Source organism: Pristis pectinata, chromosome 5 (assembly GCF_009764475.1).
Source record: "Pristis pectinata isolate sPriPec2 chromosome 5, sPriPec2.1.pri, whole genome shotgun sequence".
NCBI classification, from domain to species: Eukaryota; Metazoa; Chordata; class Chondrichthyes; order Rhinopristiformes; family Pristidae; genus Pristis; species Pristis pectinata.
Genome location: NC_067409.1, coordinates 29,297,337 through 29,310,330, shown reverse-complemented (window position 1 = coordinate 29,310,330; position 12,994 = coordinate 29,297,337). Strand labels below are relative to the sequence as shown.

Here is a 12,994-nt window from a genome sequence, read left to right as displayed (position 1 = left end):
TGTAGATATTCATCTGCTTATTTAGAACAAGGTTCTGAAAATCATACATTCAAACTGAAGGATAATTACAATCCCACAAGAAATACAGAATACAAGTTAGTAAATCGGCTTTGTTGAGAGCTCAGTTCATAAAAGCACCATGTATGACCTGTGTTGCTCTTTATAGCCCAGATAACAAGCTGCACTACAGGAAAGAAAAATTGCATTTAATAATTCAATATTTATTAGATTATAATCTCAAATTTAGATACCTAAAGTGAAAATGCATTCAAAGAAGATGTTTTGTAAATATCTGTGTATGGTTTCTTGGGGTAAAGAAAACAATCATGAAGCTTATGGTAACAAGAAATCAAGTAGTAATTAATTCACTCAATTTTATACTAAAATATGCTAACTTCTCAAACACATGGCATGAGGAGTCAATGTTTTCGAGAATACCCCAAAAGATATGCTCCAAGTGTCCACAGAGAGATGAACTGAAAGATAAATCCCAATTCAGACTGCTGCCAAACTCCAGAATAAACATGATGTGAAAAGAGCTACAAATAATTCATTTCAGTATAATTATCAAATTTAAGTGTTTAATAAAACTACAGTTAATTTAACATTAAAAATAGTATTTTTCACTGAAATTTGCATTGAATCCTGTCATTTTGCATATCTTCAAATTCATGCTACACATTTACGGCTGTGCCTTCTGCTGCCCAAACCTTAAGCTTCATCAGCTTTCTCTCCTCCATTAAGATATTCTTTAAAACCTACCTCTTTTTATCACCTATCCTGCTATCTCTTTGGAAAGCTTTATATCAAATTTGATCCGATAATATTCTTGTGAAGAAACTTGGAAGTGTCCACTATGTTAAAGGTAGTACATAAATGCAAATAGTACTTTCTGTTGCTGTTGAATATAGTAGAAGAAACCACCCTAAAAATAGTGTAGGTCGTTAATCCATGGCTAACAATCTATTAAAGTCACAATTGCATTTACCAATACTTGTTTCAAAATAAACAGATTGCTCCCAGTTATAATACTTAGTTTGCAGTGGAGGAAGTACTTTGTGTAAACACATCTTGGTGCCTCATTTTCAAACAGGAAAATACTGGTCACCTCTTGCATATTTTATTATGATTGGGAAAACAAACCATGCCCTGCACTGGATACATTTAGCAGTCAGCTGGCACAGAACGAGGATGACTGTAAACACTACTCACAACAACTGCTGCATAGGGTCCAATAAAGGATTCAAAGCCTTCTGCAGTTTATCAAGATTATATCTTCCAATATTGGCTTGGTTCCCTATCTTGTACCGACCTTCATCATCAGAGGTATTTGGCACAAAATCTGGTCAAGGAAATGTTAAAAATTGTTTTCATGGATATTAATAGAAACAGAATGAATTGTGAAAGAACATCCTCCATCTTTCAGCATAATTAAGTTGAAAAAGATTATTCCCTTAGCTGTATAATATAGCAGTAGTGTGTTCATTCATATCTATAATGCCCATCCCTTCAACTCTGCATAAACTCTTCCAAAAATTTTGTTAAACTTCATTCTTTCTTTCTTTCCAAATGACCCCCACAAACAAACAAATCTGCAATCGGAGAAAATATACTGGTACATTCACTGCCCAGACACCCTTGGTCATATTTTTCTGCTTGAGTTCAACAATGAATGTCAACTAACAGGATTCCAAAACTGAGGGAAAAGCCAAGGCCTACTGTAACATCAGTAACCAATGAACAGTGGTCAGAAATGGAATTTTTCCCTAAAGCATGAAGAGCAATTGTAATGACTTTACTGCTGTCAAAGCAAAGATGCACAACTGTGGGAAAAAAATGAAATATGCAACAGGATACTTTGTAAAGCAGCTCAACTCCAATTTTTTTTCATACAAGTAAGGTGCATGTGTGGTCCTGAAGCACAGGGCCTCATAAAGATACAGGTTTAATAGATTTTCTACAATGAAGGCAAAACAATACTTACTAGGATCATAGTAATCCATAAAACCAAATGGACCATAATCTATTGTAATAGAGAGTATACTGAAATTGTCTGTATTACACACACCTGAAAAACAAAAGTCATGGAAAAATACTGATCAATGGAAACATCTCAAGGGAAGGAAGATATGAGATATAAACTGAGAGAAGCCATCTTTTTAAAATATCACACATATTCACATTTTGAGAATATGTCATCAGTACAAATCCCAAATAGTGACTGACACGATCTACAAGAAAGTAGGAATCACACCATGCACTTTTCATATGTCCCTTATAAAGTAAAGCATAAGAACCCTTGGGTGGAATTATGCTGGCAATAATTTTTATCATCACCATGACTGCTTTTGAGGTTTCTGTATTAAGATCTTTTATAATCCTGTTGCAATTTTCATTAGGCAGGGAGAGGAGTACTTGAAACTTAAACAATTCTGTACATTTCTCTAATTTTGTTTTGAAACTCTCATTTCAACTGAAGGTTGAAACTCTCTAGTCCGGCAGCCTTGGGACCTGACTGGTGCCAGACCACAGACAATCCAGACCACAGAAATTGCCCCCAATCATCTTCCTCTGAGCAGGAGACTGTTCTTTTGAAGTATAGACACTTCCCGAATCATGCAAGGATTCAGAACTAGTCCATAACCCAAGCTTTCCATACATTGGATATGCTGTCAACTAAGATTGCAAAAGTTGCACTGGTAGGTTAATTAGCTATAGATTAGTATGTATCTTAGTTAATTTTAGATCTTAGTTATAATTAGTTAATTAATATAGAGCTATACTACAGATTGAAAACGTGCTGGACCATGGGAGATGCCAGACCACAGAATGCCAGACCAGAGAGTTTCAATCTGCATTACCATTTTCTCCTAAAATTGAAAATCTAACTGAAATTCAAATTAAATTCAAAACCCAACTTTCTTCTGCAATATAAAATATTGGTTCCCTCTAAATTTGTGTTGTGAGGAGAGAGAGTTACTCAGTTTGAAAATTTCAGTAAAAGTAAACCAATTAGATGGAAATTCAAGTAAAAGATAGGAATAAAATGAGTTTTAATTTCCAAGCAATTGACAGCGAGTTTGTTGACAGACCAAAGCAATCAAAGAAGCCTTTAAATAAGATAATTGGTGCCAGCCCTTAATAGAGAGGACATAGAATTTGTCAATTTACAAATACTACCACTCAAGAATATAGTATGTTATGTTTAGCAAAAATCAAAGGCTTAGAAGTTGGACAAGATCTCAGGCTAATAGGAGATCAGAAATGCTTCAAGGTTTGTGAGGAAATCTAAGGGAACATTGTGCCTTGTGAAGAAGTCAGGGAAGACAAGAGATTAAAGGAGAGATCAGGAAAGATCCAAATTCTGTGGAAAAAGTAGAAACTCCAAAGTCATTAAGTAATTCCAGGAAGCTATTAACCATCAGCCATCATTTGCTATACAATGAGTAACAGGCACAGACTAGGTCATGGCAAATTGGTCAGTGTAAGCTAGCAGAGACCTCATAGATGATCAGCAGGGAAACCCTGGCAGCAAGAGGTAAGGCAGAGACTGAAACAATAGCAAGCTAGGTAGTGGTGTACTTATTATCAGCTGTTAAACGGTGGCTGTGGCTTTAAGGCTGTTAACTTAAGCACCAAGTCATGTGATTGACTGCTGTCTGGGCTTTCACAATTGGCTGTCAGTTTGCTTCTACAAAGCTACACAAAGAACCTAAATGCTGCTAGTACAGGAAAACTATAATATTTGCATTTGATTGACTGAAGGGCTTCTTTCTTTGATTTTGAAACATATGTGGACTGCATTCTGACATTTGTACAGATGCCTTCTTTGTGCACTAACTCATTGTTATAACTCCATTCTAGAATTGAAATTTGGAGAATTGTTGGAAATTTTAACATATAGTATAAATATATGAAGATTCATCTGGCTGAGGGGTCTAGAACCAGATAATCGCAGTCTCAGAATATGGGATATGGGGAAAGAGCTTGAAAATAGCTATTCCACTTTGAAATAGAAGATCAGCCTTAAGATCTTAAGACAAATGGCAGAGCAGGTATGAAGGGCCAAATGGCCTACTCCTGCTCCTAATTCTTAAATTTTAATGTGTTTGTGCTACACTGGCATTGAGGATGAGATGTCAGGAAGCAGTCGCAGTGGGAAAATCTGTTACTATTTTTAGGGTAACTATTCAGCTCAATTATATCTATTTAGAGCAACTCAGTGTTTTCACTGCAACAAGATAGGATACATGGCACTTGTCTGCAATGACAGGCAAAGCACAGCAAATGTAGATAATTCAGATGACAAAGAAACATGTCATTTTGGAAAGCACAGAGGGATGCTCAACATACCAATGAGGTAAATGTGGACAAAAGGAATGCTTTTTAAACAGCATTCATTTCATGACAGACGCCAAAAAGCAAATTACAGCAAGTTTAAGACCACTATGAAGGTGAATGGCCAAAATTTAAGAAATGACTATAGGTATTTCTACTCACTGTTTGGCCATGGAAAGAGATAAGAAGCAAAAGGTTGAGCAGAATCCAATTAACCAATAGCAATATGCACATATTCAGATGAGATGCTGAAACACTGGGCCAGATGATGTGCGTTATCTTTCAGAACTTTAAGGATGCTCCCTTGCTTGTTAGACCACATGTGTAAACAACACTACTTGTCAGAAATTGGATGACCATATTCAAACTTAACTGGAATCAAATATTCAGTCTTTATGTAGTGCAATAAACCCAAACCCATTTTCACCTTACAAAAGTGGATGTCCGGGTGGTGTTGAGGTGCATAAAGTAGATAAATCCCCAGGGCCTGACCAAGTGTATCCTAGGATGTTGTGGGAAGCAAGGGAAGAAATTACAGGGGTCCTGGCAGAGATTTCTGTATCTTACTTAGCCATGGATGAGGCACCGGAAGACTGTGGGGCTGCTAGGACAAGCCAGGGAACTATAGGCCAGTGAGCCTAACATCAGTGGTGGGAACGATAGTGGAGGTGATTCTGAGAGACAGGATCAATCTGCATTTGAAAAGGCAAGGACTGATTAGAGATTATCAGCATGGCTTTATGCATGGGGAATAATGTATCACAAATTTGATCCAGTTTTTTGAAGGAGTGACCAAAAGCATTGATGAGTGCAGGGTGGTAGACATTGTCTACGTGGACTTTAGCAAGGCTTTTGACAAGGTACCACATGGTAGGCTGGTCCAGAAGGTTAGATCTCCTGGGATCCAGGGTGAGCTAGCAGATTGGGTACAAAATTGGCTTGGGACAAGGAGGCAGAGAGTAGTAGTGGAGGCTTGTTTTTCAGATTGGAATCCTGTGACCATTGGTGGGCTGCAGGGATTGGTGTTTGATCCTCTGTTGTTTGTCACACATAATAATTTGGGTGAGAATGTAGGTGGCATGGTTAGTAAGTCTGCAGATGAGACCAAAATTGATGGTGTAGTGGACAGCAAAGAAGGTTATCTAAGGTTACAACAGGATCTAGATCAACTGGGAAAGTGGACAAAGGAATTTAAGTCAAACAAGTGCAAAGTTAAACCATGTGTAAACCATGAAGTTAAACCAGAACAGGACATACACATTGAATGACAGAGCTCTGGGGAGTGTTGTAGAACAGAGAGACCTAGGGGTACAAGTATATAGTTCCCTGAAATTGGCAACACAGGTAGACAAAATGGTGAAGAAAGCATATGGCATGCTTGCCTTCACTGTACGGGGCATTGAGAACAAGAGTTGGGATGTCATGTTACAGCTATACAAGACATTGGTGAGATAGCACCTGTAATATTGAGAGCAGTTCTGGTTGCCATACTATAGGAAGGATGTGATTAAGATCACAAGATCACAAGACAAGGGAGCATAAGCAGGCCATTCGGCCATCGAGTCTGCTCCAAGGAAAAGGGAAAAAAGAAACGAGAAATGGGGAATGGGGGAGGGAAAAAAAACTATTCTAATCCCAATTTCCGGCCTTATCCCCATATCCCTTGATATCCTGACTATTTAGATATCTATCTATCTCCTCCTTGAACGCCCCCACTGATCTGGCCTCCACTGCTGTACGTGGCAAGGAGTTCCACAAATTCACCACCCTCTGGCTAAAGAAATTTCTCCTCATCTCTGTTTTGAAACTGTACCCTCTAATTCTAAGATTGTGCCCTCTAGTCCTGGACTCACCCACCAAGGGAAACAGCCTAGCCACATCTACTCTGTCTTTTCCTATCAACATTTTAAATGTCGTTATGAGGTCCCCTCTCATTCTTCTGTACTCCAGTGAGTACAGTCCAAGAGCCGACAAACGCTCATCGTACATAAGCCCTTTCATTCCTGGAATCATCCTCGTAAATCTCCTCTGAACCCTCTCCAACGTCAGCACATCCTTCCTAAGATGTGGGGCCCAAAACTGCGCACAATATTCCAAATGAGGCCTCACTAGTGCCCCGTAGAGCCTCATCAACACTTCCTTACTTTTATACACTATACCTCTCGAAATGAATGCCAACATAGCATTCGCTTTCTTTACCACCGATCCGACCTGGTGGTTAACCTTTAAGGTATCCTGCACGAGTACCCCCAAGTCCCTTTGTACTTCCGTACTTTGAATTTTCTCTCCTTCTAGATAATAATCTGCCTGCTTATTTCTGCTTCCAAAGTGTACAACTGCACATTTCTCAACATTGAATCTCATCTGCCATTTCCTTGCCCATTCTCCTAAACTGTCTAGGTCCCTCTGCAACCTTCCTATCTCCTCAATACTCCCTACTCCTCCACCTATCTTGGTGTCATCCGCAAACTTAGCCACGAAACCATTTATTCCATTATCCAAGTCGTTAATGTACAAGGTAAAAAGGAGCGGTCCCAACACCGACCCCTGCGGCACACCACTAGTAACCGGTAACCAACCAGAACGAGATCCTTTTATTTCCACTCTTTGCTTCCTGCCAACCAGCCAATGCTCCACCCATTCTGTTATCCTACCCGTAATTCCATGACCTCTCATCTTATTAATCAGTCTCTCGTGAGGCACCTTATCGAAGGCCTTTTGAAAGTCTAAATACACAACATCTACCGCCTCTCCCTTATCCACCCTACCTGTGATTTCTTCAAAAAACTCCAATAGGTTGGTCAGGCAGGATCTTCCCTTCACAAAACCATGTTGGCTAGGACCTATCTTGCCTTGCGCCTCTAGGTATTCCGTAACCTCATTCTTGAGGATAGATTCCAATAATTTTCCCACTACTGATGTCAGACTAATAGGTCTGTAATTACCTTTATGCTGCCTCCCACCTTTCTTATACAACAGAACTACATTTGCGACCCTCCAGTCCTCTGGAACCATGCCGGAATCTATCGATTCCTGGAAAATTATCACCAATGCCTCCGCTATCTCTAAAGCCAGCTCCTTCAGAACCCGGGGATGCACCTCATCCGGTCCGGGAGACTTATCAGTCTTTAGCCCATTTAGTTTTCCTAGCACCTTCTCCCTAGTAATCTTAACTGAACTCAGTTCCATTTCGTGAGACTCCTGACTAACCAGCACATTGCTGATGTCCTCCACGGTGAAGACCAATGCAAAATATTCATTCAATTCCTCTGCCATCTCTCTATCGTCCATTATAATATCTCTTGCACCGTTATCAATTGGTCCTATATCAACCCGTGTCTCTCTTTTACTCCTTATGTATTTAAAAAAACTCTTAGTATCCTTTCGAATGTTATCCGCCAACTTCCTTTCATAATTCATTAAGCTAGAGACGGTGCAGAAAAGAGTCACAAGCATGCTGATGGGAGTGGAGTGCTTGAGTTGTGAGGAGAGGCTGGACTGTTTTCCTGGAGCAAAGGAGGTTGAGGGGTGACATTACAGAGGTTTATACAATCATGAGGGCCACAGATAAGATTGTCACAGTCTTTTTCCCAGTGTAGGGAAGTCTACAATGAGAGGCCAGAGGTTTAAAGTGAAAGGGGAAAGATTTAAAGCGGACCTGAGGAGCAAGTTTTTCACACAGAGGGTATATGGAATGAGCTGCCAGATGAGGTGATAGAGGTAGGTAAAATTACAATGTTTAGAAGACATTTGGACAGGTTCATGGATAGTAAAGGTTTAGAGGGATATGGGCCAAGTGCAGAAAAATAGGACCAACTCAGGAAGACACCATGGATGATTTGGGCTGAAAGGCTTGTTTCTGTGTGCATAGCTCTATGACTCCACAAGAGATTGTTAGATTTTTAAGTCTCCTGGGAACCGTGAAGTAGGAACATTGTTTTCCTTCTCCACTGTTTGTGATAGACATGTTTGGGTAGTCCAGCAGAGGAGGTGCCTACAGCAATCAGACGATTGTGGGAAAGGACTTCCAAAGATCAAAACAAAAAGCAGGTGAAAATCAGAACAGGCAAGAGGATAGGGTATGTGGCCTCCAGCAGTTTGCTCTAAATTTTAAATAAATATTAGATTAGAAGAAAGGTGTGTCACAGATGGTAGGAAAGAGCAACTCAAGGGTCACAAACAGGGTTGCAGAATAGGGGAAGTCTGCAGGTATCTGCCTGAATAGGCACCAAATTGAGAAATAAACAAATAACTTTGGCATATTAATGCTGCTGATACTGAGAGTGAAAATGAACAGCAGTGCAAGTAGCATTCCAATTTTCCTAAACTTAGTGGCATACTGAGAGAGTCAGAAGAATTGAAAATAACTGTAGAACCAGGTTCTTTCTAGTGAACATTTTGACATTATCTCACAGCAGAATATCGATAAGCTCAATAGTATTCTATTTCACCTAAAGCTGTGTATCATGCAAATCTTAGAGCAGGTTAACTGGGGTTATATGTCATACCGTGTGCAAATCCTACTGACATCCAATGTGCAATGAGATACGAAGTATCAGTAACAACTTGAGAGAAAAATTCCTGTAATAACAAAGTGATAAGAAGAATTGTAGTTAAACTTTTGGCAAGAAAGACAAAATATTTCAATATTGTTAAATGGTACCTAAATTACTAATTCTATAATTCCATACAATTAAAATGTGTATCTTAAAACATACCAGATACTTGTTTGAACTGGTTGCATTTATCAAAGGAAAATATTGCTCAATAACAAAATCCACCAATTTCCTTGGGGAAGAAAAGAAAAATGTACATAAGATATCTTTATTAGTCACACGCACATCGAAACACACAGTGAAATGCATATTTTGCATTGAGTGTTCTGGGGGCAGCCCTCAAGTGTCGCCACGCTTCCGGCGCCAACATAGCATGCCCACAACTTCCTAACCTGTACGTCTTTGGAATGTGGGAGGAAACTGGAGCACTTGGAGGAAACCCACACAAGACATGGGGAGAACGTACAAACTCCTTACAGACAGTGGCTGGAATTGAACCCGGGTCACTGGCACTGTAATAGCATTACGCTAACCACTACACTACCGTGCTTGCCCCTACGAAGCCACAAGAGTAAAAAATTTGTGGTAAAGCATAAGAATTAAAATGGGCTTTTGCACATGCAAACAAGCGGTTGGGACTTGGAAATTATTGATTCAACAGCAGCTTTCAAAAGGGTACTGAATAAATATCTGAAGGAGAAAAAAAAGTGAAGGAATCTGAGGAATGTAGCATGGAAGAGACGAACTGGATTGCCTTTGAAAAAACTGTCATAGTCTCAATGGTCTGAATGGCATCCTTCCATGCTGCACTATTCTATGATTCTTTGAAATAACTCTCAATGCAGTCTTCAAGATAAAAGGAAGGCCAGGGCTGAGGTAAAACCATCCCACCATTTCTTTAAAGGACACATCAGAAAATTACTCCAGCAGAAAAGCAAGTCATTTTACATACTATTTGATATAGGCTAAAAATAGCAAAGGCAAAAATAAAAACTACAACAGACAGAAAAGTGATCAGGCTGAATTTTCCCCAAAAACCCAGCAGACTGATATCATGAAAGATTATATAACTCAATAAATCCATAAAAGGAAACCAGCCCTTCTTCGATCCTACCCAATTCTTGTGTTATCAGGGGCAGGACAAGAAGCTGACAATCAATCCATTCTCATAAAATAGGTCAGTTATTTAAATATTATGATAAGGCTGCCTGCTTTCATTTTAACAGACATTAAATCCTTAACTCATGATGGCTAGGTTTTCCAGGTCTCAGGAAACCTGGGAGTTGAAAGCAGATGAGAAGGGCTGAATCCGTAAGGTAAGTAACTTTATAGCACTGCTTATGGGCAGGGGGAGCAGGAGTTTTTCCTTACCAACTAACAAGCTATCCACGCTGTACTAGATCAGGTTGTCAATAGAAAATTACAGAAGAAGCCAAGAGATATAGCTCCAATTATGCTCTCTCTTTGCTTCAAAGTCCATAGTAATGTCAGTCCTTTAGTATTAACTTGATCCTCCAACTGCAGGATCAAACAGCATCCCTGTTCTATTAAAGCATTCATTTATCAGACCATTGAGTTTGATACTCTCGCTGGGGGTATACTTTGTGTGTTGCACTGCTGTTGATGTTATTTGGCTGAGGGTGGGATTGTTATATGTGGGGATAAAAGTGTGAGAGAGAAAATTCCACGGGGAAAAAAAAAGAGGTGAATTTACCAAGAAGTATGTGCAATATCACTCTACTCAAGGTTAACTTCATTTTTCAACTACAGAGTACTGTTGTCTAAACAAATTTCTATTCCACTTTCCTTCATCAACCAAGGATTAGAATTTGAGATTGGAATGCTGGAATTGCATAAACTTTACATTGATTGGTGCTTGTGTACATGTGTGCAAGAAGCATTTTTTCACCACAGCAGCAACCCAATTAAGAACAATAAACTGGCCACATTTTGTGATTTCTGAGTTTTTTCCTGTCAAACACTCTACATTATGCTGTGTGCAGTATGCCTAATAAATGAAATCTTAGGATAGTGTCGTAAAATGAATGTACAACGTAAAAGCTTTCAATAATTCTTGCAGAGGGTGGTGTGCATATGGAATGAGCTGCCAGAGAAAGTAGTTGAGGCAGGTACAATAACAACATTTAAGAGACATTTGGATAAGTATGTATAGGAAAGGTTTAGAGGTATAAAGGGCAAATGCAGGCAAATGTGACTAGCTTAGGTGGGCACCTTAGTTAGCATGTACAAGTTGGACTGAAGGGCCTGTTTCTGTGCTGTATTATTCTATGAGTCTACGACTCCATTTGCAACAATTAAGATGATTGTCCAAACAAATGTATCTATCTTCAATTCACTCATTTTAAAGATCTAATTTAAACAAGTGCAACAGAATTCCCTCAAGAAAGAATTTTGAACAAATGCAAATGGAGTCAGATGCACAATTGAGAGGAAACAATGAATTCAAGAAAACATAAAGGGAAAAAAATGAGATAGACCTGCTGACTCTTGGACAAAACAGGTGAATTTTTTGAGGAAGATGATGGTAATCTTGAAATGCACAAGCCCATTTTCTATTCCAATACTTTCTGTGTGTCAATTTGCTGTGCAAAAGGTACAGGAAATGTGAACAGGGGAACTGTCACTGCATCTCTTCCCAATTGCACATGGTGTATACTTCTTATGCCTAGTTTGAACAAAGGAGGGAAGCTTCCCCCAAAACAGGCCAGTACATGAAGATTCCATAGAAATAATGTACAATGTAACTAATATTTGAGAGGTCTCTGGAGTGGCAGCCAGCTAGTTGTGAGAGCATCAATTTAACCATGCTATGAATAAAGCAAAGCTAAATCGCCTTCTGGGAACTTGGTTGCTGTTTCCATCCAAGAGCCTCATTATTTGAGTGGCCATTGAATCTGCAAGCTGGTCCTTGCCCAGGACATTTAAATCAGTTGAACCCAGGCAAATAGCCAGGTTCAAGACAGATCAAGTCTCTGAAGAGTTCACAAACTCCAGGATAGAGAAAGAAAAATTAACATGCACATATATAACTGAGAATCAAGTGGCAAGTCACTCATTCACTGGACAAACTGCTCTAGTTCTAACTTAACTACCACCTGCCTTAACTAATCTAGCTTTATTTGGCGTGAAAGAATACAATGACTACTTAATTTTATAAATATACCTCATGATTCATTCACAAAGGCAATTTAACATTATCCATTGTTAATTCAAAATGACTGCAAAAACTAAGATTACCTTAACAATTCAATCTCTCCAGAGTAAGCTAAAATTTCCAGCGATCCAAAGCGAAACCATGATTTAGCAACACGAAGAACTATTGCACCTTGAAGAACACAAGAAAGGCAAGAAAGTCACATAATCCACCATATCTCAGTGTGATATGAACTTTTTCTTTCAATTCGCTTGAAATAACAGAGATTAGTGTATTGGTTTAAGATGTGCACCTTTTTCATTCTTCACATTTCCATTGTAGAACTGATCCCTTTTTACGTCATCATTGCTTAAAACAAGACTGCAGAAAAGTGACAACGTCAAAATTTAAGTTCAAGATTATCTAAATAGCTTATATCTAGGCTAGAGAAATAATTCAATAAGAATTATTTAAATTATCAACAATACCGTCAATCTTTGAAAAAGTAATCACTATAGCTGAGCAACAAATCTGACATCATAAGCAAAAATATTTGAATCTTTAAATATGTTACAATCACTCAAGTATCCAATTGTATCCAACCTTTCATATTAATGATGTTAAGGTTTATACTTTTCAACTGAACAGAGATAATCAGCAAATCCTCAAAAGCAGAGAACACTACAAATGAACATACTAAAACTCATTGCAAAAAGTACAAATAAATTCTTTTGTACAGTGGGTACAAAAGAGGTGAAGGAACAGGTTTGCATAACCTGCTCTTGTATGCAAAGATGCTGGGAATGGCAAGTGTATCTTGAAGTGTATGTTGGAAGAATGCACCAATGTGTCGTGGGAGAACAATGATTTCATAAAACTAAAAGAAAAGGGAATTCAAATTGGAAGAAATGGATACTGTTAAACGGAAGACTGATCAATGTAAAAA

The 12,994-nt window shown here is 38.7% G+C and overlaps 1 protein-coding gene across 1 annotated transcript in view; it reads right to left on the bottom strand.

Moving 5' to 3' along the window:
• The window catches only part of LOC127570798 (protein adenylyltransferase SelO-like), a 52,670-nt gene that overhangs the window by 25,455 nt on the left and 14,221 nt on the right, over positions 1-12,994 (bottom strand). The window contains exons 7-12 of the mRNA XM_052016630.1: positions 12,362-12,429; positions 12,153-12,240; positions 9,057-9,126; positions 8,847-8,919; positions 1,985-2,068; positions 1,213-1,342 (exon numbers count right to left, since the gene is read on the bottom strand). Of these exons, the coding sequence (XP_051872590.1) occupies positions 1,213-1,342; positions 1,985-2,068; positions 8,847-8,919; positions 9,057-9,126; positions 12,153-12,240; positions 12,362-12,429 (513 nt within the window). The remainder of the gene's footprint in view (positions 1-1,212; positions 1,343-1,984; positions 2,069-8,846; positions 8,920-9,056; positions 9,127-12,152; positions 12,241-12,361; positions 12,430-12,994) is intronic.